The following is a 27,779-nucleotide window of genomic DNA, read 5'->3' as shown; positions in this document are numbered from 1 at the left end:
AAGTATTCAGACACCATAAAAAAATATTCAATGTGTGTGTGTGTATATATATATATACATATAAATATTTATTGGAAACTTGCATACAGTATTTACAAAACCGCTTTACATTTATTATATACAATCTGTCTTTAATAAAACACCTTTAATTTCTGTTTTTAAAACATAAGAACTCCTCTCATTTAGTGCTGTATGTCTATTCTAGACACCATCATTGAAAATCCATGTTCAATAAAATCAAAGTGCAGCAATCCATAACACTGTTAACCTTTGCCAACAAGGTTGATAGGTGTGATTTCAACATGCTAGTAAGCACATCATCACTGTCCTCTACAATGTGTCGGTCAGCACACCCTGTGTGACGGAGTGTGTTCTTGTCCTCTGCTGCCCCATCTGCTGGTTGATGTTGATAATGCAAATGAGAAGAAGGAAGACCACTACAAAATCATCCAGCGTGCTCAGCACACTGCTCAGTGGTCCAGGAAGAGTCTCCGGTGGGGAGGCCAAAGACATGGCAGCGCCAAATCCACAGACTGCCACCCTCAAAAGAAACAGACACACCAGGCCACCCATGTTTCCCAGCCATCGCCCCAGAAAGAGCAGGAACAGGGGTGTATCACACAGGTAATCCTTTACCTAAAAAAGGAAAAGATGACAATCATACTGTAGCATATGACCTAACACGCAGATATCAGTGTGTGCTGCATATCTGAACAATAAAAACATGTCTATGGGTGTCTTCCAACTGTAGGAAACTATGTCCTTCCAGGCCTGAGGTTTCACAAGCTTTGTGGCATCAGGAACTAAAATAGGTGTGGTGATGTGATATAGTCCAGAGCAAATAAATTGACAAACTCTCTGCTGAGAAGTAACAATGGTAACTGTACAAATGTACTGGGAGTGGCACAAGTTTTTATCAACACAAAGAATGGTTATATAATGTAGTTTTTCAAGTCAGCCATCACCTGGTTTTGGGAGCATTACAGTAGCTACAATCACATTGTATCCCAAAAAACAGATATGTTTTCTGTCTGACATGGCATATAAAAAAGACACACTATTGTTTTAGACCAACTTTAAGCAAGTGTTTGTACCTGTCTTGGTGCTCCGGAGTAGCGCTTGTTATATTCTCTGACATGTTTGAGCACTTCTGTCTCTTTACAGTCAGTTCTGGTCTCTCTGAAGAGATGGCACATCTTATTTACCTGAGAATAAAGAAAGAATAAAAGATAAATAAAATGAGAGCTTTACTTTTTCTGTATATACAGTGTATATATATATATATATATATATATATATATATATATATATATATATATATATATATATACTCCAGTCTTTATTTTCACACAATCCTTGAGAAATCATTCTAATATGCTGATTTGGTTCCTTAAGAAACATTAATTATTATTGTTAATGTTGAAAACAGATGTGCAGCTTAATCGATTTGCAGAAAAATGTCATTCACTACCATTTAAACATTTAGGGTAAGTAAGATTTAAGAGAAAGAACTAAAATATAAAATACAATAGAATACTTTTTTTTTCAGGAAGCGTGTATCAGCTAGGAAATCTCTTACCGTCTGTCTGCACAAAGGACAGCTGATGGCATCTAACCAGGAGCAATGTTTCCAGTAAGATATCAGACATGGTGCTAGAGAGGGAAAGAGACAGAAGACAGATAAGCGTGGGCCTCTCCTTTACCATGCACCAGAAATGTGTTGTTATTTTCAATAGGTCATTCTAAACTATTTTTATCAGATAGATCAAAATAAATGTGCTTTTCCACTGAATTGCATTGGCTTCAGTAATTCAGAAATGTCATTTGGATTCCACCATTCACACCATGTCAAAACCACACAAAAAAAATATGGTTTGTTGCTATTTATGTTTTGATTCAGGTAAATCTGGTAAATATTCAATAAAAACATTTTTTTCAATAGCAGGTATTTAACATAAAGTAGCTGATTGGGTTCACTACTTTTTATTAATTTCATAGAGTTGATGTGACTAGAAGGAATAATAATAATAAATATTGAACAAGTAATCAAACCTGAAAGAGACATGCAGCACATATTATTTTTGTTGCTTGTATTACCTTTAATGTGCTGATTTAAAGCCTGTGGTGCAAGGATTACGAACCGTTTCAAATTTTATATTAACCTTGTAGTTTACTATTGTCATAAATCTACAAACATTCCCTCTCTGAGTGTGTATTCACGTGATCTGGGTCAAGTGAGAGGCTCGGCTATCGTAACTATGGCAACAGTATAATATTAAACTCCATATACAACACTGTAGAGTCACATGACTGGGTAAGTGTTCAGTGCTTGGAGTGTAAACGGCCACCACCATCTGCTCTCTCACAGTACGCAGTTACATTAGTCTAAAGCACCTTCAGCTAAAGTAAACCAGCATGATGATTAACACTGTAAAACACTGAAACGAGATACTCTTTTTATTATTTATTTGTTCCTTTTTGCATTGATGTGTGTTTTAAGTTGATACACACCACAGAATAGATGCCCACAGTTGGTCTCTACAGGATAGATGGCAATCTGTAAACAGACAGGGCAGTGATTGTCCGTGTTGCCTGCTGGCAACCACATTTTAGGTAAATCCTGCAAGCATGAAATTAAGATTATTTATCTGGATTAATATTCACTTTTCTAAATTCTTAGAGTAACACTATTTTAAAAAAGCAATAAATGAAATGTAATCTATTTTTTACAAATATTGTTCTGTTGCATGTGTCATTTATTTCCAGGAAAATGTTTGATTTTGTAGCATTGCAGTATCTTACTGAAATAGACATTTATAATCAAAAATGCTGCATTTAATTGTAAATAATGAAATAAAATACACTATATAAGAATTTTTCTAGTAGTCCTCAGACTTTTGGAGGCCAGTACATGATATGTGTGGGAATGTGTGTATTCACCTCTCTTTTGTTCAAGTGAGGATTGTGTGGCTGGCCTTGACTCCTTATCTTTGAGAAAAGAGAGGACCTTCACAGGTGAGAGATGCAGTTATAAAATGCAGTTCTGTGGATTTTGTGTTCAACCATTCTGTTGAACTGAGAGACTTCAAATTACAATGCAGGACCTACAGATTTTCTTTTTTGAAATTCTGAGTAAACTGTATTAAAAATTACCTAATTCCTCTTCATTAGAATACAAACATTTATTCATCTCAAACTTTTGTTACAAAATGTATTACACTTTTTATCAATGAGTAGTCTGTATAGGCTGACTAAGTCTGGAAGAGCATGTATGAAATCTAAATCTAGCTGTCTGACACACCTGTGTGTTTTACTCATGCCAGACATCGCAACATCAGACAGCCTTGAAGTTCACCAGCCTTTGAAATATGTCAGTACTGAACTAACATTTGCCTTTGATATGAAAAGAACTACATTTGCATCTTATTATAGATTGATATCCTGCAGTTGTTATCTTATATCATCCTATGTCGTTTAAAAAGCACAACATTGTGAAAATGATTAGTATCTGAGAATTGTAAGACTCTGAGCTCAGTTTAGAATTGAATAAAGTTAGATTGACATGACTAAACTGTCTGATGTCATACTATTTTTAGTTTCTGTGTGGTGCCTTTTATTGCCTCACAATACTATAACACAGTTAACCTGCAGTCTCAGGACACAACACTTCATCATAATACAATAACACATGTATAGCTATAAATAAACATTTCATTATTTCTAACATGAATAATGTTGCATATCATTCAAACGTTTAAATATAGCCTTATATCAGATAAAATCCTCCATTTGGGAGCATTTAAACAATCAATTTACACAGCAGATCGTTTCAGATTGGATTAGTGGGCACAAAAATGTGCATGAAATGTAATTAATACAAATCTAACACAAATAGTTTGTCTCTCTCACCTGTTGTTGAAGCTGTGACTGGTTGGCATGTTTCTTGTTCGTAATTCAGTTGCTTTCTCTTGTGGAAGGCAGAGACTGGAGTGCTTTTTCACTGTTCCATTGTACAAAGTAAATTTAACAGACGGGTTAATCATTAACCAGGACATCAGTAGCCTTTTTTGGAGATTAGGTAACTACAATGATTCCCTGTTGGATTTTCGAAATTCAGGAAACTTGCTTGCAACCTTACAGGCCTTTACAATATGTTAATGCATGTCAAAATCTGTTTATTGACTGTATTTGCACTGAACAAAGTCATGGCCTTTTCTCGGTCTGCAGTGTCGTATTTTTGTCAGGTGACCACTGTCGTATGTTCAAAGACACAGGTTGTAAGTCTCCTCCTATTTTAAGTAGGTTAGGTGTCTGGTTAACCTGTCAGTGGTTTACTGTAAGTTTACACATCTACGCTGTCCCATATGGATGACCAAAGAAAGGCATTTGATTTCACTGGGGTGCCTGGAACAATCATGCAGGGCAATCCAGCAGCTTAAAACAATCTACACCTGCTTTAATACTATACTAATACTATAGGCTTATTATAATACACATCGAGCCTCAAATATATTGTATCATGTGTGGGTTATTTGCATTGTTTCTTATATCTATCAGCATTTTTTATTGATGAGACCGCTTTAGTATCTTAGTTACCCAACTTCCAAATTGGCTCCATATCAGTACATTTGCCCTGGAGCTTTATGCTAAAAATTTCTCAAGCTAATATTTACCTTTCTACTTTTGCCTAAACCGCAAGGTCGTTGTGGCTGAAAATAGCAGTTGATCTACAAACCCACGGCCCAATTGAGAATCTGGAGGCTGTCATGGTTTAAAGTCCAGTGTCATGTTAGTCAAGGAATACTTCCACCAGTTACGCTGTCCCATGTGGTTAACAGGTTGAAGATGAAATAGAAACTTTTTGGCTTATTTCAGACTGGCATATCCATTGAGCTTAAGTTGTTTTAATGTTTAATAATAAATATATTAAATAAAATAAATAGTTTATCTAAACTTTGAATGTATGCAGTTTAGTTTATTTATATATTATACAATTGTTTGCAAGATAGGCGCTAATGCGTCTCTTATTTTGTATATGAAGTATTCCTACATGTGCCCATCCCATAATGTGTAAACGCATATGACTTCACATCACAATCTTATTTTATGTTTTTATTACGAAAAGGTCATAAAACGCTTGAGAGAACTTAATGTTAATGTTTAACAACAGAAAACACAAAACAGTGTAATTCCAAAGTATGTACATCCTTATTTCAATTTTGTATTTATTTTTTTAAGTTCATTTGAAGGTTTAGTCACCTTTTTTGACAAACCATTAGTGTAGCTTAACTCATATTTGTATAAGTGGCAGTGGCAATAAAATAAATAAATGGCTACTTAAAAAAAAAAAGAAGAAACCTGTATTTTTGGGAGCTGTTGATCATGAAGCATCTGTGCACAAAAGTGATTGTCCCTATGGGATGCCAAGTGAGAAAAAAAATAACTAGGCAACATTAAAACAAATAAAAAATTTTGAGATTTACCCAACAAGCATTGAAAAATGATAATGATTTACAGGATTTGGAACATGATTGAATGGTTTCTGGTCATAGCTGGAATAAGTCAATCTTTAGGCTACCTGGTCAAAGATGATCATTATAGCGATAGCTGATCATGTTTTTGGATGACTAACTACTAGGCTACATTTCAGATTGACCACCTTTGGTTTGTTTGTTGGTCCAAGATGGTAAATCATCTTTAATTAGCATTTTAAATATGTCATTAAAGGTTTATATATATATATATATATATATATATATATATATATATATATATATATATATATATATATATATATATATATTTATTTTATTTATTTTTTTTTTTTTTTTACGTGCTCATTTGGATGAATCTGGGCATTTTGATGATAAATGTGACAGTATTTTATAACATATTTAAGGCTATTTTATATTCACGTTTTTAGGTGCCCATAGTCTGTTCAGCTTTTAATGTGGAAACCCAAGCCCAACGATTACACCACATGATCCGTGTTCTCTGCTCTGCCAGTCTCCTCGGATCTCTCTTTTGATTGGCTACACGGTGTCCTGAACTCAGTACACCATTGGTGTTTTATTTCTTGCTGTTGCTCTCTTAAAATCCTTATCAACGCAGGACGCGCTGTGTCCGCGGCGGACATTCACGAAGCCTTTACGTATCAATCAATGCGTAGACGCAATAGACGTGAACGCAGCGCTGGTGAGCGCTAGGCAAACACACGCAGGTGGGAAGGGGAAGCGAATTGTTGACAGGTGGACGGAAATATTTTCCCGATAACCCAGAGGAGATATGGATTTAAATAAAACGGTGCTGTGCGAGAGCCTGATTATTTGGGTAAGATCCCATCTTTCGGTTCAGCTCTAAAGGTCACTGGAATCAGGAATCGTTTATTTATCTACGGTCATATCATTGACGATAGCATTACCTGTCTCAGGTAGTCGTTTTCTTCGGAAGGTCACCATGGTCAAATACCGGAAATAAGACATTTAAATGTGTGCACTTGCTCTTGTAAACCAAACAGGCTCTGCGGTGCATCAACCTTTAAAAATGCGCTCATTTCTCCAAGCGGCTCCCGTTCAACACGCGACACCAATATATACAAAAATCATAAAGACGAACAAGACTCAGAATTCTGTTAGACATGATGTAAACAACACCAACAGTCACGGCCAACTCCATCCTCATCCGATTAAGACGTCTAATCTGGTTAGCTAGAGTATTTGTGGAATGTGTTTTATGCAATCAGATATTCCCCGTCTCAGTTTAATTTGATGGCGTTTTGATTCTTGACTGCGGTGTGTGATCGCATGCGGCGCGTGCTCGCCATTCTCTGTATTTGGCTCTGATCCATGACTGTGTTTACATTGCGTTTACACCAAGGGCCCTCCTGGATAGTTTTCACAAAGACTTGTAAGATGAAACATACAGTGTGTGTGTGTGTGTGTGTGTGTGTGTGACACTGGAGAAAAAATGTAATGCAGTGCAAAAAATATTTAGTTAATATATCCCTTAACAACAAGATGGAGCATTTTGTTAATGTTAATTGTATTTTTCTTTAGTGGGAGTGCTATATGCTATGCAGTTCGAATGACAAAACCGAAATGTACAAACTTCCAGGATTTTCTATTAAATATACTATCATGCTGTCAGTAGTGATTTTGCCTTTTATTGTAGTAATGCAGTTTTTCCCAAATGACAAGTTGATAAGAAACTAATAATTCAATCAAATGTAAAATTAACCTTCGTGCTTTGTTGAAAATGCTTTTTCCAAATTTGGTGTTTACGGTCAAAAATGACCGGCCCTAAAAATTACTACTTTCTTCTTTTTTCTTTCTTTTTTTTTTTTTTCAAAAAGTGCAAAATGGGTCAATCAATCAATTAATCATTAAATCAATCAATCAATATTTAGGATGTTGTTATAGCCTGTGTGAGAAAAAAAAAGTTTTAGACTAATATGAACATTAACAAGCATTTTCAGGAAAAAGAAATGTGCCAAAATGACTACACAACAATTATTTCAAAATAAAACTGAAAAAGTTTTTAACAATTACAGGTAACAATATTAATGTTAAAAAAATGTTTAACGTATTAACTATCTCAAGTAGCCTTAATATTTTCATATAAGGTGGTTCAGTGGACAGAAAAGTTTGGGAACCCCTTATGTCATGCATATTCTTTGTATTTTATCATTGTTTATTATAGTACTGTATACGTCTGTTTCTTTATTTGTATATGCCTCAGCTGCAAACCTTCAAAACTGCAGCCCCCTGTAAAACAGTGGAGGATCTGACCTCAGGGGCAGCCATGTCTCAGGCTCTGCATCAGATGTGAGTGTGTTTACATTTATTCACTGGCAGATGCTTTTATTCAATGCAACTTGCTTTCGTTGTATTTATTTCATTACCCATGAGTCATGACTTCAAACGTTGCTAGTGCCATGTACTACCCGTTGATCTGCAGTTTCTTTGGCTCATTCTTTCATACTTAACTGTTGTTTACATTTCTCACTTCCCCCCATTTTTTGCTTCCCTCCTTGCTCTCCTAAATCAGATTAGTTTTTTCCAGGCCAGCATTACAGATTTATATCTCAGCTTGTCAGAGTGTGAATATTTTATGACTTGCATTGGGTTGTGGGAAGTCCTCAGAGTCATATTACCTGAAACCTTATTATTTGTTGAATAAACATTCAAGTTTACTTACATTTATATATTGTTATCAGAAAGCCTGAGAGTGTGAGGTAATTCTGATTATATTAAAGAAGGAAGGGATAAGATCAAAATGTATTTGATTTCATTTTGCCATCTGATCTGAATGAAAGCATCTAAAAGTATCTGAATTAGATAAGACTGTGCTGCAATGATCAATATATTTCAATTACAGAGATCCTTCATGGTTCAATGAGAGCTGGCTGGCCCGCATTAAAGAGGATGTTGGAGATAATGTGAGACTCAAGGTAGACTTATTTTTCTTTTATGCCTTTGTGCTTAAAGCTAATTTTGAGAACATGCCAAATATAATGTGTTAGTCATAGCTAAAGTCTTTGTTTCTCTCCATTTTTACAGATGAACAATCTCAAAAAGATCCTGCAGATGATTGTCGATTATTATAATGAGGTAAAAGACACACTGTTTCAGATATCATCAGTCAGGCTTTAAGTCTTTCAGCTGACACAATGCATTCTGAATTTACACATATTTCTACAGTCACATGATGGGTGGTTTATGTGTATGACTGTGTTTATGCCTGCAATTTTTCTCAATTTGTTTTCATAATTTATTTTAAAGATATAATAACCATGCTTAACAGAGGCGTCATGTCCATTTAAAGTGAGGGTGCATGTACCCCCCCAGATTTGAGCTGAGTGGATTTTGAATGCAGCTTCCAAAAGACAAAAAAAATAGCCAAATAATAGTTTTTATATATATATATATATATATATATATATTTGATCCAATTACACCGTTATGATTAGATCGTTCAGTGTGGCACAGCATCAGCTGCTAAATCCAAATCTGGCTGGCGCTAAGCCAGAGACAGATGAGTTTAAACAGCGCAGCATTATAACCAATCAAACATGATTCTGTTGAGCTTATGAATGCATTGGCCAATCAGAGACGTTCAGATGAGTTTTGTTCACTTGCTCACTGACTGAATTCTCTGGCGAATTCTCTCATCAGAAACAACAAAGTGCAGATGTGCATACGAATGTAAGTAAGATATTCATTTCACAGTGTAAAGAGCTTCAGTGATTATAATGGGAGTTTTTGAGGAGTTTTTATAATGGGAGTTTTTGAGAGTGCCTGAAATCTGGATAGACTGAATAAAAATGTTATTTATTATGTAAATGTAATGTAACTCTGTAAAATAAAAATAACTTTCAAAATTGTTATTAAAATTCATATTAAATACAAATAAAGTTGTATTAAAAATATTTTATGGCATGACACCCATATCTGGCACTTAGGTAAAAAGTCAGATTTTTATGTTTAGTTAATAGATTACACAATTAGTCTACTTTGTCCATCTCCATTTATTGATCAAATAACAACCTATAAAAGGTGCGAAACGCATTTACTTAGGCTACACATATTTGAGAATCGGGATATTTCATAATATAATTTACATGTTTGGAAATATTTCGAATAAAAAGGAAAAAATTTAAATAAAACATAATCCTATATGAGTTATACAGTGCTATCCCCCACCCCCTACCCCCCACGGGCCCCCTCAAAAATCATTGTCCATGATGCCCCGATGCTTAAACTGATTGATTGTAATTATGCATATGTGTTCTGATCGCTCCGGGCTCAGGTTTTGGCTCAGCAGATCACAGATTTCCCTCTGCCTGATCTGATGCGTGTGGTAGAGCAGTCTGATCAGGTAGAGCTGGGACGCCTCCTACAGCTCATCCTGGGGTGTGCAATCAAATGTGACAGGAAACAAGGTACTTAAATGGATAGTTCACCCGAACCTTAAAATGTTGTTATTTACTATCATTGTATACTGCCATTTTCCTGGTGATCCATATATATTTCATTATTTTAACTTAGCAAGATGGTTTTGTTGTTCAGAGTATGTCCAGATTATCATGACTTTGGAGGAATCTGTACAGCATGTGGTGATGACTGCTATTCAGGAGGTCAGATTCATTTTATTCAGGTGTTTTTATGTGGTCATATATATTATATATATATATATCTTTATATATATATATATATATATATATATATATATATATATATATATATATATATATATATATATATATATATATATATATATATATATATATATATATATAAATGAATGAATTTCAAAGCTTTTTTATTCATTACAGCTTATGAACAGGGAGACTATGTCACAGTTAGGAACAGAACATCCTGGAGATGTTGAACAACAGGTAAGAAATACAGACATATAACATCATCACAGTGTCAGTGTGAGAAAGTCAGAGCATCGATGTTGTTAAATGTAGTATCTTGTAGTATTGTTCAATGATGCTGGTTTTTTGGTAGTTAAAGAAAGCCTTGGGGGATCTGACTGAAGTCATGGCAGAGAAAGAAGAGTTGGCACAGCGCTGTCAGGAGCTCGACATGCAGGTGAGGGGTTTGTATTAACAAAGATATAATAATATTATCACAAGTTATATACAGTAATACACAGATTTCAAAGGACCTTACAGTAATAAACAGGAAATAAGTGTTCAAATTAATCAGTTCTGAAATTACTTCAATTTCAGTTCTACAAAAAAAGAAATGTCATTATTCAATTCAATTTAGTGGATTCAATTCAGTTCTATAACCGTGAAACTGAAGCAAATATTATAAGTTATGAACTCAATTCTGCTATAAAGCTGCTTGACAACTGTTGATACTTTTGTGACAGTCTTAAGTAAGATTGTGGCAAAAATCTTTCAAGCATCGAAAACCAAAATGGCACATAAATATTATTACTATTTTTACTATTATTACTTGTTTTAGATATGAATATACACCAGTGCTGAAAGAAACACCAGTGCTGAAATATTTATAAGCTGCCTACATAAAAAAGGCATTGGTCAAAGAAATCCAGAGATAGCATTTGTTTAAGTGGCTGTGTTTGCAGACTGTAATTGTCAGTGAACAGCATTTCTGATTTCTGCTGTTCTGTTCATTCACCTTTGTAAGGTCCAGACACTCGGCCCAAGGAAGGTATCCGGTGCTGGATGAAGGTTTCCTGCGTGTTCTGTCTTTCAGCGCGTAGAGTTATTCATTTTAGGTTAAACTCAAATCTGACTCCATTTTATTATTTAATCTGACTCCATTTTAGTATGACCTCGAATTTAGGTTGAAATGCAAATTGGTTGTATGCCTTTTTAATTAATATTCTTCTGACATTTGATTATTCTAGTTAACTCTATTTTTATATTAACTCATTCATTCGGGTGCTCATGTTGCTAACAAGGATACAACGTAATCTACTAGTCAATAATTACAGAGTAAGACAGAATAGAATCAAAATGTAACAATTTATTACAGTCAGGTAGATATGTATTTTATATGTAATTACATATCCAATTGAAACACATCAAATCATATCAATACAAAACATCAAATTCTCAAAGATGAATCTAAAAGTAAAATATGTATACCTGACCTTAGAAAATACATAGTATGAAGTGAAGAGACACACAACACACTACGGGCTTTCTGGCTACAGAAATCGCCCTGATCCTTTTGCTGCAATCCTTTAAATACCTCAGACCAAGACAAACATCCCCCGAGATGAAGACAGAAACTAACAATTGGAATTTGCATTACCTCAGGTCCCAAGCCTGGGTGGTTTTACAACTCAATGGGAACAGGGGGTAATTTACATGGAGGGCCCCAGGAAAGGACACTCCCATCACAGTAATCAAGATATCTCTTGACTCTTCAGATCTGTATTATCTTCTAATCTACTTTTGTGAGAGTGAGACCATTGTACCAGTTGCACTGAGACATTTCCAATGATACTAGACATGAGTGTTAGTTCACTTGCATTGACATTTTCATGTAATCATTTTGAGCAGACTGAGTAGAAGGAAGAATGGGTGAAGGGATTTAAAATGAAACAAATGGCCAGAAGGGGAGGAGGTCTCCTGCTCCTCCACTCTGTGGGGTGTCTCGAAGATGCCTGTGTATGTTTGTATTGTCTGTTTCTCAGGAGCTCAAAGTATCTCAGGTTCTTTCGTCCTTACAGTTCCTCCGTTTGACCCCCAATGGGTCACATTCAGATGAATCCAATGGGGTCACCGTTAGATGATTGTTTATCTTCGAGATGTTATCTCAAAATTGTCTTTGTGATGTAAGCAGCTTTAGAAACCTTCTGAGGGCTGTATTCATCTGCAGAACACTCAGTCTCAGCATGTGTGTGTCGCTTGAGTTTGGCAGGTGGATGAATGTCTCCAGGGTTTCTACCTGTGGTTGAGCTCAGCATGTGAGCACAGTTCAGTGGGTCAATCTGAGCCTTTACGACTTGAGCCCCTTTCACACTGCCATTCCGGCATATACAGGGGTAAAGTGTTCCTGTAATTGTTCCCTGGTCGCTAGATTTGGCACTTTCACACTGCCAGTGATGACCCGGTATATGTGCGTGCTTTCACACACAACCCTTGAAGATCCCGTAACGACACGTGACATCAGCGCGTGACGTGTAATGTACGAGTCGACAACGCTAGACACGTTACACTTTCACTGAAGCAAGCAAACGATCTCTGAGTCAGCGCGGAAAGTGAGGAACTAACTGATCTCTGCTTCATTACAGTTTGCACATATGTTTTCGTTGCGAATGTTGATCTTCCTTCAAAACAGCCTGTAAAAAAGTCGCGCGATAACGCGCGTCATCACTTCGTTACGGAATTAAATCTGGCTTTTGTTCACACAGCGCTCGTTCCGGATCGATTACCGCAATGTTACTATGTCCCCGACCCGGGTTCGATTCGGTAATCAATTCCGGGACGTGGTTGCTTTCACACAGAAGGCGACCAGGCAATGTTACGGGAATATTGCGGGTCCGACGTGCAGTGTGAAAGGGGCTTTGTTCAGTTAACGTGTCCTTCCTTTGTGGAGAAACCTCTGCTCCTTATGGCACCTTTTCTAGGACGGTAGTCTGACCCATCTTCGTGAATCCTCTCACCTCCAGCGGTGCAGTTTTTTAAGCAGACTTCAGTAGGTGAAGGTGTTCTCCTTGCTTACACACTGATTTGTGTGGGACACCTGAAAAGCATCTTAGTGGCCATCCAATGACTGTATTCTGATCAGCTTAATGTCATCACCCATGGAGTAAGAAAGAAAACTCATAAGTTAATATAAGAGCAATAAAACAAAAAGAAACCTGATAAATTCATGTCAGCCAGTGCAAGTGGTACATCTGATGTTAAAAGTGGTCCCATGTAAACATAAATTTTGGTATGAATGACTCAAAGGAAATGCAGCAAGAGTTCAGTATAATTTGAGCATTAATTTAGAGGTATGCAATCAATAAACAAGTCATATAATGACAATAATAACATTCAATCACAATTATGAAGGTATATACAATAATCACACTGTTAATTCAGGAATTTTCTATTGCAAGTCACTTTAGAAGATGTTTTAGAAGGTTTTTAAGAAGTGACTTAGAATATGATTAAAACATTTTTCTACAATGTAAATCCTAAATTCCTTGTAACAGGTGTGTGTGTGTGTGTGTGTGTGTGTGTGTGTATGTGTGTGTGTGTTCATATGTGTGTGTGTGTGTGTGTGTGTTAGAATGGGTATCTGATATAAAGGTTAAGTCACAGTTGATGGTTTGGTAAAGTGTTTAATTTTATAATTGACTGATAGAGATGAAGTGCAGGCACTTCATATTTTATAATTTTAATAATGTTTATTGTCATTAGTGATGTGTTGGGAAACCAGGGGCCCTCTGGCTTGTCAACCACCCTAATGACAATCTAAAAGATTCAAAATTTTAAATTGTAAAGGCTTGTCTGCCTCTGTGTTAAAAAAATTTGCACCATCGATCTGTGACTTGTCGTACAAATGTGTTACAGTGTTGTTCCATTAGTTTTTTAGACAGTTGCAGATAGTAGATATTTTATATATTTTGGGAATGTAATTAATTCTATTGTCCTGTGTGTGTGAGGCTATCTGGTTCTGTCAGTGTGATGATGGACAATAGATCTTTAGTGGAGTACCATGTTTGTGATCTAAGCCATCATTGTCTTCTGATTGTAGTGTGCAGACTGGATAGTCTAGATGAGGTGATGATGCAATGGGTGAAATGTGTGTTCTATGGTCATGTCTGGGAGATGAATGGAGTCTAATCTATAGCAATCTGTGTTGCAAAAATTTAGTTCCGGTTCTAATCAGGGAGGCCATGTAGATATTTGTGTGGTGATGTTCTCCTGTGAGGTGTGAATGGCCCCTTCAAGTGTTTCAGGTTATGTAACAATTCTGTTGTCCTGGCTTGGTGCAGAGGGGACAAGACACCCTCCTGGTATCTGTCCTCCAAAGAATTGCAGTGGTCAACCTGAGACAGAAACAGATACAAAGATAACCACAGTTAATTTTGAACTTTTCATCAGTTTAGTGTTCTGGCATGTGGAATTATTTTAAGTGAAGTGAAGTGAAGTGAAGTGACATTCAGCCAAGTATGGTGACCCATACTCAGAATTTGTGCTCTGCATTTAACCCATCCGAAATGCACACACACAGAGCAGTGAACACACACACACACTGTGAGCACACACGCGGAGCAGTGGGCAGCCATTTATGCTGCGGCGCCCGGGGAGCAGTTGGGGGTTCGATGCCTTGCTCAAGGGCACCTAAGTCGTGGTATTGAAGGTGGAGAAAGAGCTGTTCATGCACTACCCCCACCCACAATTCCGTCCGGCCCGAGACTAGAACCCACAACCCTTCGATTGGGAGTCCAACCCTCTAACCATTAGGCCACGACTTCCCATACTACATACTACATTAACTACATTCATCCTCATGTACTGCAGTTTTAATCCAGATGTCACAAACGGAGTTCGGTTGGTCAGATCTGAATTACTGCTACTGTTTCAGTGCAGTCTGAGTGTGTAACACCTGATGCTGCTCTTGCAGTAGAGCCCTCACAGTCTGTTGTGTCATGAGCATTAGAGACCCAATTCTACTGTGGACATTTTCTAGATTAATTGGTGTTTTTATCACCAATGTCTTCATGCATTCCAATGGACCAATGTCCATGGCTTTAGTTGCTGTTGCTCTCATTACAGTCAGATCTGTGGGCAGAAATGTGTTCACCTGTTTTGGTGTTGTCTGTTTGACAATTGTTGTTTTATGGTGTTGTTCACACATGCAGATCTCTGTGGCACATAAAAACTTCTTGTATTTTACACCCCCCTCTCATTATTTTTCAAGTCAATTTAAAAGATTAAAAGATCAAATGGTGTTTTGTGGCTGTATATGACTGTGGCTTTGTGTAAATGCTGTCATGCTCCAAACAAAGGAAAGGAAGTTTTACAATTGTTATGTAAATTTGGTCCTGTTGCTGTAACAGGTAATAGCCTCTAAGAGCGAGTGTGAGGTGAGATCTGGCTCAAAATACTTCCATAAAATGTTTTTATTATTGCAAGATTAGTAACAAAATCAGAGTTTCCATTTCCAAATAATGTTAGCCATTCTCTCTGATCAGATCAAATTTTTAGTTGGTGCTCCTCAGTGAAGGATGACTTGGTTTGCTATCGCTTGTGCCACACTATTGAAATGAAATCACACTTCCTCCCTTTTGGCACTGTGAAGCAAATCAATCTGCCACACGGTTTAAGTTCTCACATGTCACACTGTGGCCACATGGCTATTCTATGCTCCTCTACATGGTTTAACTGCAGCTATACAGAAAATAGCAGAGTGTACCACTCAGGAGACAAACAAATTCAACACAGACACACATGCAACTTGAAATTGCGATGCAATTCCAGTATTAAAGTTATTCCAATTTTACACAAGACACATGGTCTAGAATGCATGTAGCATCTACAACCTTAAACCTAAGTGTTTACACGCTTACAGTAAAGCAGTCATGTGTTTTTTTAAGAATAAACTAAACTAAGCTATGTGTACATTTAGTAGCACCAACAACTATAATGTGTTTTCTATGCTCACAATGTTCAGCACAATTATAAATTTGAAAATGCAAGCAGGATTATTGAAATTTGGATGTTTCCATATTAAACTCATTGCTATTAAACTGCTTACCCACTAGTAAGTGAAGTCAGTAGCTGAAGGCCTTGCATAATCAATGCAGTCAACTCACTAATAGTGTTACCAGAGGTAGACTTGTTACATGTCAACCCCTGATCTTTTCCTTTAGAAAGTGATATCTTACTTTTCAGAAAATAAGGTGGAGGTCTACCCCTTCCCAGTGACCAGCATTTTTCCTCTGTATGGCCTATTTTCTGACAGGAAGAACAAAACCTGCTATCTTTGCCACAGGTTTGTTTGCTGTGTTCTCCTGAAGTTTGAGGATTTTCATGAATCTCTAATGCTTCCTTTACACCTTGCGCTCTGGTCCACGACTCTGCGCTATTATGGTGCTGCATCTCCTTAAGAACTGAAATCGGCACACTATCTTGAGCAGTGGCACAGGCTTCCTCTGAACTAAAAGTTCTAGATTCATCACAGCAAGTCACCTCCTCCAAGAAGTGGACATGCTTTTCAGCCCCATTGCTTTTAGAATAATTCCCTTCTGTCATCCACTGTGCAGATGTAATACTGTGGGGCTTTGATTTCCATCTGTTTTCTATCCTTGAACCCCAATCTACAATCGCTCTGAATGTGTTTTCGGCTGAATCTGCTCCGTTTAACAATGCATTTTGGACTGGAGTGCTAGCATTGTTCTTTATGAGTTGTAACAATGGTTCGTGATCACGGCTTGCATTTTCTAGACCGGAATATTCTTTGTATGTCGTCCACAGACGTTCAGCGAATGTTTCAAACGGTTCATTGCTTTCCTGCTTAATTTGTAGTATCCTGCTCCAATCCGCGCTCGTTGGACCCCTTATATCTAGCAATGCCTGTTTTAATCGTTCAAAGATACTTTCGTCAGTTTCGTTATTGTTTCGCTTGATTATGTCTCCAGATTTCATTTGAGGGGTTAATTTAGATCGGAGCTCTTCAGGAATGGTTAAGAGTGCGATTTGCCATACATCCCTAGTTTCCAATTTATACACTGTGGCTTGTAGCATCAGTGTTTCCCAATAGGGTTGGAATGGCCCTCTTCTGGGCATCATTCCCACGATCTGTTTGTGTGTTGTACACTCTTCGCATGTTAATGGGCGGCTAATCGTGGTTATTTCATCATTTGTATTTGTTATGGTTTTGAGTACAGCAATTTTAACTGATTTGGAGGGTTTTTCGCTGGATTTTGCTCTGGTTTTAATCGGACTTCGCTGATTTTGTTCTCTGTGTCTCTGAACGGGATCTCGGTTTCTCTGAGAATCTAATGCGGCAACATCATCATCATCACTATCGCTGTTTCTATCATAATCAAAGGTTTCATCCAGTGCCGCTTGCTTAACTGCAGCCACTGGGAAGCCTGCATTATCACAGCAGTCTTCAAGAGCTGATATGTAATTGTTGCCGTTTTGGAGTTTGTTTTGAAGTTCTTCGATTTTTCTAGACATCATCTCACTCTGTCTTGCCCAACCTTGTCTTTCGAAAGTAAATGCCTCGACCTGTGCTCTTAACTTTTGCAATTCTTCAGAGCGCGCCTTTTCAATTTCTTTTATGCTTGTTATCGCGCGTTCGTTTTCAGCTATTGTCTCTAGGTCATTTTTGCGAAGAAGGTAGATGATGGCAGTCGGGATTTTTTTATATTTAGCTTTAGACGTCAATTTTTTGCCCTCGGCCAAAAACCAGGATATTATTTCATTGTTCTTCCATTTAAGGTTGAATCCTTTATCGTTTAAACGAAGAAGAGTGTCTTTTATTTGCAGGACTTGAATTTCCATGATCTCCTGATCTACACTGTCGCTGTATTGTCCCTGAAAAGCCATGTTTCCCCAGTTAATTCTCCCCCCACCGGATTTCTACGGTCTCCGGTCTAACAATGGGTATGTCGACCCGTTCTAAAAATGTGTCTATATGTGAGGTGCAAAAAACTTTCCCTCAACACTTCTAATAGGAAAAAGGAACGAACTTACCACAGCAGTTGTAGACAGGGAAGAAGGAGCTCAAACCTCATATTCTCTGTGAGAATCAATCTGAATTTCGCGCTGGAAAGACGTCACTCGCCTAAGTAGGGAGATCACGGAGGCTGGTCACCACTGTAAGGTCCAGACACTCGGCCCAAGGAAGGTATCCGGTGCTGGATGAAGGTTTCCTGCGTGTTCTGTCTTTCAGCGCGTAGAGTTATTCATTTTAGGTTAAACTCAAATCTGACTCCATTTTATTATTTAATCTGACTCCATTTTAGTATGACCTCGAATTTAGGTTGAAATGCAAATTGGTTGTATGCCTTTTTAATTAATATTCTTCTGACATTTGATTATTCTAGTTAACTCTATTTTTATATTAACTCATTCATTCGGGTGCTCATGTTGCTAACAAGGATACAACGTAATCTACTAGTCAATAATTACAGAGTAAGACAGAATAGAATCAAAATGTAACAATTTATTACAGTCAGGTAGATATGTATTTTATATGTAATTACATATCCAATTGAAACACATCAAATCATATCAATACAAAACATCAAATTCTCAAAGATGAATCTAAAAGTAAAATATGTATACCTGACCTTAGAAAATACATAGTATGAAGTGAAGAGACACACAACACACTACGGGCTTTCTGGCTACAGAAATCGCCCTGATCCTTTTGCTGCAATCCTTTAAATACCTCAGACCAAGACAAACATCCCCCGAGATGAAGACAGAAACTAACAATTGGAATTTGCATTACCTCAGGTCCCAAGCCTGGGTGGTTTTACAACTCAATGGGAACAGGGGGTAATTTACATGGAGGGCCCCAGGAAAGGACACTCCCATCACAGTAATCAAGATATCTCTTGACTCTTCAGATCTGTATTATCTTCTAATCTACTTTTGTGAGAGTGAGACCATTGTACCAGTTGCACTGAGACATTTCCAATGATACTAGACATGAGTGTTAGTTCACTTGCATTGACATTTTCATGTAATCATTTTGAGCAGACTGAGTAGAAGGAAGAATGGGTGAAGGGATTTAAAATGAAACAAATGGCCAGAAGGGGAGGAGGTCTCCTGCTCCTCCACTCTGTGGGGTGTCTCGAAGATGCCTGTGTATGTTTGTATTGTCTGTTTCTCAGGAGCTCAAAGTATCTCAGGTTCTTTCGTCCTTACACCTTCACGGATGGACAGATTTTGCCTTGAGTGCAAGCATTTTTTCTTTGTCTCTGCAGAGGCTGATGTATTTTAGCTTTTCAAAGAAATAATCTGTCATGTACAGTATTTTATAAAATGTTTAGGTATATATTTCCCTTTTGGGAATTGTGATGAATATAGTACATTTAAAGGTCATTTGCAGGATTTGAACTGCTATGTTAATTTTCCTGTGCACACACAGTAAATGGGTTAGAAATTGATGTGTTGCTGATTCTTGACAGATTAAGTTGTAAAAGTATCCATGACCTATGAGAGGTAAGTCTAAACAAATGCATGGCAACCTAGGCTAACTAAAACTAAAACACTGCATTGACACTAACCAATCTAACCACTGAAAAATGGTTCTTATCTGGGGTTTTTTGTTGCAAAAAGAGCTCATAGATTCAGAGCTGAAATTACTGGGTTATATTTTGGCGCACACTCTAAAACAAAAATAATATGCATTTGCTTTTGGAGTGTGGGAGGTTTAACATGCTTAACATTAACAGTGGAATTGTTTCATTTAATTTGCAAATTTAATATAAAGTTGCATCAATTTAGAGTTTATACACACAATTGTAATGGATAAATTGTTTAATGTTTAGTTAGTTTTGAAAGTGTTTATTTTTTGTAAACTGGTTTACTTTTTATTTCCTTCTGTGGTAAGTAGTGGTGCAGCACAATGTTTATTTAAATGCAAATCTAGTTGTAATCTGTTATAATTTAATATAATATAATTTAGAATAATCATGCTGTATATATACACTACCATTCAAAAGTTTGAGGTCAGCAAGATTTTTGAAGAAATTAATTTATTTATTCATCAAGGATGCATTAAATCGATCAAAAGTGACTGTAAATGTAGTTTTAATGTAAAAATGTATCGCATGTTCCACAAACATTTTAATGTAATATTAAAGCTGCGGTAGGGAACTTTTGACACTCTAGCGGTTAATAAACAGAACTGCTTGCGTTTTGCGCAAGAACATCGTAGCCGGAACTACTTCTCTCTGTTTATGTCTATGAAGAATCACAAAGGTACTGGGTTACTCCGCCGCGGTATCCCCGAAGCAATCTAAAATAGTCCGGATATAAACGCTTATTATAGGTCCACCCTAGTGATTCAGGACAAGCCAAAAACATGGTTTGTAAAATGGATTCATGGTGTACTCGCTTATTATATACATTTTTCTACATTTTGAACACAAACAAAGTTATGGACCGCAGCTCTGATTGGTTATTTTTTACCGGGAGCGATGGAGTTTCTGCAAATGGCAATAGGACCACTGGGAGGAGCCAGAGGAGCTTGATTTTTTTCACAGATTATCTGTCTCATATTCTACTGTCAGGACATAATGACAGGTTTAATAAATATGTAAAAAAAAAAAAAATTTTTTTACCAAAGTTCCCTACAGCACCTTTAAGACGTGTTTCACAAAATATTCAAATGGTTTTTGAAAGATCGTGTGATGTGAAGTCTGGATCAGTGGCTGTTGAAAATACAGCTTTTCCATCACAAAAATAAACTACATTTTAATATATATTAAAATAGAAAACATAAATTGTAGTTTTAAATCGTAATAATTCTTAATGTATTTTTGATCAATTAAATGCAGCTTTGGTGGGCATAGGATACTGACCCCAAACATTGGAATGGTAGTGTACATAATACAGTACAACCCTACATACAATCCTATGTTCAAATATGCCACACCTGTCATATGCACTGTAGGTCATACATCATCAGGTTTTCCATAAATAATTCCAGAGATGTTTGACCTTTTTGCCATTTAAACAGGTGACAATGCTACAGGAGGAAAGGAACAGCCTCCTGGCAGAAAATGACCTCTTGACTGATCGAGCCAGTCAGCTTGATACTTTTGATGACCCCAGTACTCCATCAGGGAGGAAGCACAGCCAGCTACAACTACAGCTAGAGCAGCTTCAGGAGGAGAACTTCAGGTAGACACAGTGGGACTTTCCAAATATTGTCTGAAACTTGCTTGATATTAACTTGCTGATGTTCTGAATATTGTCGATGAAGCAGACAAGCATTGAAATAATGAACCAAGGGTGGCTAGAATGTCTCAGTTTGAAATGGCATGCAGTGTAAATAATGAAAGTGTGTGTATGTGTGTAATAACCAGGCTTGAGGCAGCTAAAGATGATTACCGCATCCACTGTGAAGAGCTGGAGAAACAACTAGTGGAGCTTCAGCATCGTAACGATGAACTGACCAGCCTGGCAGAGGAGTCGCGGTCGCTTAAAGATGAATTAGACATATTAAGGTGTGTGCTGGGTCATATTTTAACAAGTCGTTTTTGCCTCTTTGGGTGTTTTGGGAAGTCACCAGGATTGATCTGTTTGTTTAGGAGCTGCTCTGACAGGGCAGTCAAGCTAGAGGCCTCTGTTGAGACGTACAGGAAGAAGTTAGAAGATCTAAGTGACCTCAGACGGCAAGTGAAAGTTCTGGAGGAGAAGAACATGACCTACATGCACAACACAGTCAGCCTTGAAGAGGAGCTACGCAAAGCTAACGCTGCAAGAGCTCAGTTAGAGACTTACAAGAGACAGGTATAAACGTGCTAGCAGTTTTCCTTTCAGGAGATAAGTGAAATATGAACATAAAAGATAAACACTACTTTGTTTTTGGAACTTCAGGGTCAGGAGCTCCACAGGAAACTCTCTGATGAGTCCCGTAGGGCTGATAACCTCGTTTTCGAGATGAAGAAATTTCAGGAGAAATATGATACTTTACTAAAGGAGAAAGAGGTAGACTGACATATTCACCTGCAATTACTCATACACATGCCAAAACCTTATGACCACTGTGTTTGTGTGTGATTCATCAGAGGATCAGCATTGAGCGGGACACTCTCCGAGAGACTAATGAGGAGCTGCGATGCACTCAGGCCCAACAGGCCCAGCTTTTACAAGCAGGTATGTTTGCAGACCCCACATCTGGCGATAGTGCCGTGTGCCACTAGGAAAAGATTGCATTTGAATGAAGACTGTTGCTCACAGACATGAGTCAGTGCAGGCGGGCTCTGCTGAGAGAGATAACAGTTCCTCCACTCCTGTGATTCATTTGGCATAGCCAATTTAAATTCAAGCAAATCTGCTGGTTCAGAGGCAGTACAGCCTGTTAGATTTATATTCCGACCACAGTGCAGCCTTGAGCCCAGCTCAAGCGATCTGTCTGGGTCACTTCACAGCTCAGTTAACACAAACTGAAAAAGAAACTTGAACGTGTGCTTATTTCACACTTCACAGGCAAGTATCAAACAGGAAGTCCAAGCCATGACAACCTAGCAGCTGAGATGTTGCCCATTGAGTACAGGTATGTTATATATAGGAAGTATAGCATACAAAATTGCACATTTTTCCATAAATGCCCTTTATTCCTGGAAGGGTAAAGTTGATTTTTTTCAACATCGATTATTACTGCAGTCTCAAGTGTCACATGATTCAGAGATCATTCTGAAATGCTGATTTGGTGTGGAAAGTTGATATTAACTTTGTGCAGAAATGTCTTCATATTTGGTAGTCTGATCAAAATTAAGCAAAGATTGAGATGGTTTTGTTTACTACTGTTTTAAATAACACACTTCAAACAGAAGGTGAATAGCAAGACTAGTATACTGAACCTAATGTCTAATGTGATTCACATTTATCTTTAGTGCGCATCAAATCTTAGCTATCATTGTAGTACAAATATTTGCGTTTTGTATATGTTGATGTGTATTTCTGCATCTCCAGGGAGAAGTTCATTCGTCTGCAGCATGAGAACAAGATGTTGCAGCTGCAGCATGAGGAGTCCGAGAACGAGCGCGTGACTGAGCTGCAGATGCTGCTGGAGGAGGCCCGGCGCGGACGCAGCCAGCTGGACACTGAGAACAGGTACAGACTGACATAATATATCAAATGTATACGTAACCAACTATACAGTAGCTTTTCTACTTGTGAACCTGTGTTGTTTATGTGTATTAAGGTTAAACAGAGAAAGAATCAGTGAACTCCAGCAGCAGGTAGAGGATCTACAGAAGGCCTTGCAGACACAAGGAGCCAAACCTGAAGATGTAAGTGTGTTTGAGCCACTTGGTGGTGCTGTTTTTGCACATTTGTGTCAGTTATACATGAGAGCATGTGCTTTGCAAATGATCTAGTTTTTTTTTATTTCATTCTGGATGTAGTATTTTTTATTAAAAAGTTGCATTATATGTTTGCTTTCATACAGTCTCATCTGAAAAGGAAGCTGGATGCTCATATGTAAGTTTAGACAATTTATCAAATTTGATTTCTTTGTTGTTTTAGCTATTTTTGAGCATGCACTTTGTGAAATGGATGGTCCTTATGTTTTTTTTTTCCCAGGGTGCAACTGAATGAAGCACAAGATGAAATCATGAAGAAGAAAGAGCTGTTGGAGGACCTCCAGCCAGATGCCACTCAAACCAGTTAGCCTTTAACTCTCGACCTGACCCTATATTTTTATCCCACATTGCTTTTCATGACCTCAGAAAGTCACATATACGCACTCAAACCATCAACTTTGTGTCAAACTGTGAACCTTGATGTCCATGATCTAGAATGATGTTATGATCCTCTTTAAGACAAACAAAAAGTCTTTAAAGTTCCTCTCAGTTTTAGAGATAAATGTCACTTTCAGGTGTGAAGATGGATGAGCTGGTTGCAGCACTGAAGAAGAAAGATGAGGACATGAGGGCGATGGAGGATCGATACAAGATGTACCTGGAGAAAGCCCGTGATGTATTTACAAGAACTTCAGCTCTTAAATGCATACCTTGTTTTACCACTGACTGTCTTTTGCTCTGGTCTGGTACAGATTTGTAGGCATTTTGAAGTCCTCTGTATTTTTCTGTTATTGAATCATAAACTTGATATATTCTGTCATTCTCTGCACATCAAATAACTACAGGTTTAACCAGCCAATATATGCATTCTTGCTTAATTTTGAGCTCTTTTACATGCCTTAATATAACAGTTATTACTCATCATTTCCAATGATTACACATCATATTGTGCATTTCTAAGGTGATTCGAGCTCTGGATCCCAAGCTAAATCCAGCCTCAGCCGAGATTCAGTCACTGAAAGCGCAGCTCTCTGAGAAAGAGAAGAAGATCATTGCTCTGGAGGTAGAGCAGCCATCTTTTCTCTGTTATTTATATCTAGCGGTTTGAAGATTTACTTTCTCACTCACAACTAAATTACTTTCTACTCATGTCTGTTCCCATCCTCTCTTCTTTACTCAGCGGGAGTGTGAGCAGGCCAAACTGAAGGAATATGAGGAGAAGTTAATTGTGACAGCTTGGTATAATAAGGTACAGTGACACGACTCAATAGTTTACAAAGTACAGTGTAAATTAAATATGCTGTTATTTATTTAGATTTAAGATTCTGTAAGCCATTTATTTGTTTGTATATTTCAATTTAAGGTGCTGCAATTAAAGATGATATAAAAATTATTTATACATGTATGTGTGTGCATGTTTGCTATTATTTTATTTAAAGGGACAGTTCACCCCAAAACGAAAATGGTCAACTTATTGTTCCAAACCTGTAAGATTTTCTTTGTTCTGCTGAACCCAAAGAAGCTATTTTAAAGAATTTTTGTAACAAAAACAGTTGAAAGTAGCTATAGACATATATTAGCGATATTGTCTACCACCACCTATTAGGTTACCAACATTCTTAAAATAGCTTATTTTGTGTTCAACAGAACACAAAAACTTACAGGTTTGAAACAAGTAAAAGATCATTAAATGGTGACATGATACATTTTTGGTTGAACTATCCCTTTATGGAATGTCACTTAAAATGTCCCTGTTAATTGATAAATGTCTTAAAATATCTAAAACATGAAAAGAAACAGTCTGCAGTAATTTGCTTGATGTTCTGGAATTTTTTTCTCTCATATTGTGCAAAACACAGAGTTTGAACTTCCAGAAGATGGCGATCGAGTCACGGCTTAGCGGGCGATCCAGTTCTCTAGTGCCGCCCGGCCAGTCTTTCCTGGCTCAGCAGCGTCAGGTGACCAACGCCCGGCGCACCATGTCCATCAACGTGCCTGCCGCTTCTTCCAAGTAACCTTGTCCCGAGTATCTCCCCAATTTCCTGCTCTTCTCCTTCTTTCCCTCACATGAACACTCAAGTGACCTTAAGTACACTTCAAACAAGGGGACAAGCATGCCATGATGAACATTAGCGTCTCCCCGTCTGATCACTCTCTACAGTTACACATGTATAATAATGTACAAGGGATTGAACTCTGTTGAAAGTTACTCAATCAGCACACAATTATGTACAGTAGCAGTCTTTTTCACTTTCAGTACTAAACACACACCTGTGACAGTCTGCAGCAGGGTCACTTCTAAACCAGCATCCATTCTAAAGGTCACACAGGTCAGTCCTTTGTCAGGCTCACTCAGATTGTGTGGAAAGAAATGCATTTAATGTGTCCTGTAAGGATAGCATGCATGCTTTTGCTAGAAATGACTTCCAACGATACACTATGCAGCCGTGGAATATATTTGTAATCGTGCAGGCATGTTATATAAAACATTGACAAGTATATGCAGACACATTTTACCCTAGCCAATCAAAATCCGTCGATCAGGATGATGAGGTATTTGGTGCTGGACACCAAAGTTCTTAGTTTGTTCCTATTATAGTGACTTTCTCAAACAACAACATGCATTTAAACTACATTAATGTATATATTTGAAGTAGATCAAAACAGTTCATCAAGGTTGTCCTAAGACAAGGACGCATTTTGGTTTTAGGACAACTTGATGAAAGGTTTTGACCCACTTCAAATGTTGACTAGTGTACATTAAAAAGACATGCATATAATCACTCTTAATCTGAATCCAGGTGCTTCATTCTGTCAGTTATGGTATTTTATATTCAGTTGACTGTGATGGGACTCTTGCATGCTCTTTAAACAAGCAGAAGGGCCTTTTTTATCCACTTAATGTTTTCTGTCTGTGTGAATACCTCAAGTATCAGGATTTAAACACCAGCACAGAATTATAACAGGCCATCGTAAACTGCTGTGATGGCTTTGAATGTGTTGTACGCCAATCTTTAAATATACATGCGTGACTTGTAAAATATAGCTGCATTTTGAAATGGCTTTTGCTGTATTGTGAAAATCTGCTCCTGCTTAGATTGACCCGAATGAGCTTTCTGCTAATAGACGAGCTGTTGCGTTTCGAATAAAATACACTCTGTTTATGTTGGGAGATACAGTACTATTAATTCAGTTTTAAGTGGTAAGGTTAATCATTGCTGTTCTGATTTGTCTTTTCTGGTGTTTTATTCAACGAGGCTTTTTGGCCTGTGAGGGGTAAATGTTAAGGTTTTTTTTTTACTGCTAATGTTTCTGTATGATGTGTCCCAAGGAAGAACTCTTAAATTAGTGTACTCTATTTTATGAGCACTGTCATTGTTTGTGAGAGATGATAAATAATAAGATTGGATTCAAATGATATTAGAATAATATTTGGAGTTAAAGAGCACTTGAAAACTTCAGTTACATGTGATGAATAAACAGTTTGTTTTGCATTACCGCCTTCTTGCTTTTTATTGTTTAAGTTTCCACTCAAATCTCACCGATAGATGTCGACTAATATAAACGTTTCCCGCTACATGTCGCTAATGGTGCTGAATATACACACAATTTTTAAAGATCTCAGATTTGATTTATTTTGAATAAATTAAATATTTGAAAACAAAAAAAACTTTGTGTTATATTTTGCATGGATAGCATTTTCCCTCACATGAATACACAATGAAATGCGTGTTGCAAGGATCTGAAATCCAGCCAATACAAATGGATGATGCAATATTTCCTCAGTCTTGAGAGGGCACACGAAAAATTCAACACAAACAAATTGTGACAATATGGATTTCAACATTATTTATTATCACAGAAAAACCTTGCTTATGTTTGCTGACTAATGTCTTTCTCTATGCATTATCTTTCACCTTAAAACCTTTAACTTCATCCCAGTCTTCTGAAATCAGTGCAACACGTAGATGATTCTATAATGTTTAACTTGTTGCTATGACCTTGCCTCTGTTGTTTTCTAGGGCAATGTTCATCCAGCACTATTAGTTTTTGTAAACTAGGCATTACTGAGCAGGTTTTTGCAGGTTTGATTTGGGAACTAAAGATGAAGGCCATTCTCTCACACCGGTTAATCAAACAAGAAGTGAGTCGCAAAAGAAAGGCATAATCTCCACCTATCTGTTTTCTTATACAGGTTAAACAGACATAATGTCATATTAATTAATCTGTATTATATAATTTTTTTTATAATATTGAATTATTGCTATAAAAGAATTCTGATAGTGAGTATGGTTTGT

At 37.2% G+C, this 27,779-nt stretch overlaps 2 protein-coding genes across 3 annotated transcripts; one reads left to right on the top strand and one right to left on the bottom strand.

Moving 5' to 3' along the window:
• Positions 1–39: 39 nt before the first annotated feature.
• On the bottom strand, positions 40–6,473 carry LOC127984097 (E3 ubiquitin-protein ligase RNF170). Its single transcript, XM_052586575.1, has 7 exons — positions 6,422–6,473; positions 3,910–4,000; positions 2,941–3,007; positions 2,512–2,620; positions 1,580–1,653; positions 1,095–1,205; positions 40–636 (listed from the first exon to the last, which is right to left on the bottom strand). The coding sequence occupies exons 1-7, from the start codon at positions 6,456–6,458 to the stop codon at positions 331–333; spliced, it is 795 nt and encodes a 264-aa protein (XP_052442535.1). The 5' UTR covers positions 6,459–6,473; the 3' UTR covers positions 40–330.
• On the top strand, positions 6,114–26,975 carry hook1 (hook microtubule-tethering protein 1). 2 transcript variants are annotated; one of them, XM_052586564.1, is made up of 23 exons: positions 6,114–6,330; positions 7,738–7,823; positions 8,377–8,449; positions 8,559–8,609; positions 9,174–9,203; positions 9,808–9,940; positions 10,068–10,135; positions 10,334–10,396; positions 10,512–10,595; positions 21,189–21,352; positions 21,538–21,678; positions 21,763–21,964; positions 22,052–22,162; positions 22,243–22,330; positions 22,664–22,730; positions 23,150–23,290; positions 23,382–23,469; positions 23,628–23,659; positions 23,762–23,844; positions 24,057–24,157; positions 24,443–24,544; positions 24,662–24,730; positions 25,341–26,975. In XM_052586564.1, exons 1-23 carry the CDS (start codon positions 6,286–6,288, stop codon positions 25,494–25,496), a joined length of 2,178 nt encoding a protein of 725 aa, XP_052442524.1. In that variant the 5' UTR covers positions 6,114–6,285; the 3' UTR covers positions 25,497–26,975. The 2 variants fall into 2 exon arrangements, with proteins under 2 accessions (XP_052442524.1, XP_052442525.1); XM_052586565.1 differs by lacking the exon at positions 9,174–9,203 and having other exon boundaries at positions 6,115–6,330.
• The last annotated feature ends 804 nt before the right edge of the window (positions 26,976–27,779 follow it).

Source organism: Carassius gibelio, chromosome B20, assembly GCF_023724105.1.
Source record: "Carassius gibelio isolate Cgi1373 ecotype wild population from Czech Republic chromosome B20, carGib1.2-hapl.c, whole genome shotgun sequence".
NCBI classification, from domain to species: domain Eukaryota; kingdom Metazoa; phylum Chordata; class Actinopteri; order Cypriniformes; family Cyprinidae; genus Carassius; species Carassius gibelio.
Note: the sequence above shows the minus strand (reverse complement) of the source record. Positions and strands in the feature narration are given on the sequence as shown.

Bases quoted from the DNA above. Each gene is read 5' to 3' on its own strand.
- hook1 (XM_052586564.1), top strand. From the start codon at position 6,286: ATGGATTTAAATAAAACGGTGCTGTGCGAGAGCCTGATTATTTGG. The intron at 8,610-9,173 runs GTAAAAGACACA...TTCTCTCATCAG, and splicing joins TTGTCGATTATTATAATGAG to AAACAACAAAGTGCAGATGT. The intron at 22,331-22,663 runs GTATGTTTGCAG...CACACTTCACAG, and splicing joins GGCCCAGCTTTTACAAGCAG to GCAAGTATCAAACAGGAAGT.
- LOC127984097 (XM_052586575.1), bottom strand. From the start codon at position 6,458: ATGGTGACCTTCCGAAGAAAACGACTACCTGAGACAG. The intron at 3,008-3,909 runs GTGAGAGAGACA...TCACCTGTGAAG, and splicing joins AGTCACAGCTTCAACAACAG to GTCCTCTCTTTTCTCAAAGA. The intron at 2,621-2,940 runs GTGAATACACAC...TCATGCTTGCAG, and splicing joins CTCACTTGAACAAAAGAGAG to GATTTACCTAAAATGTGGTT.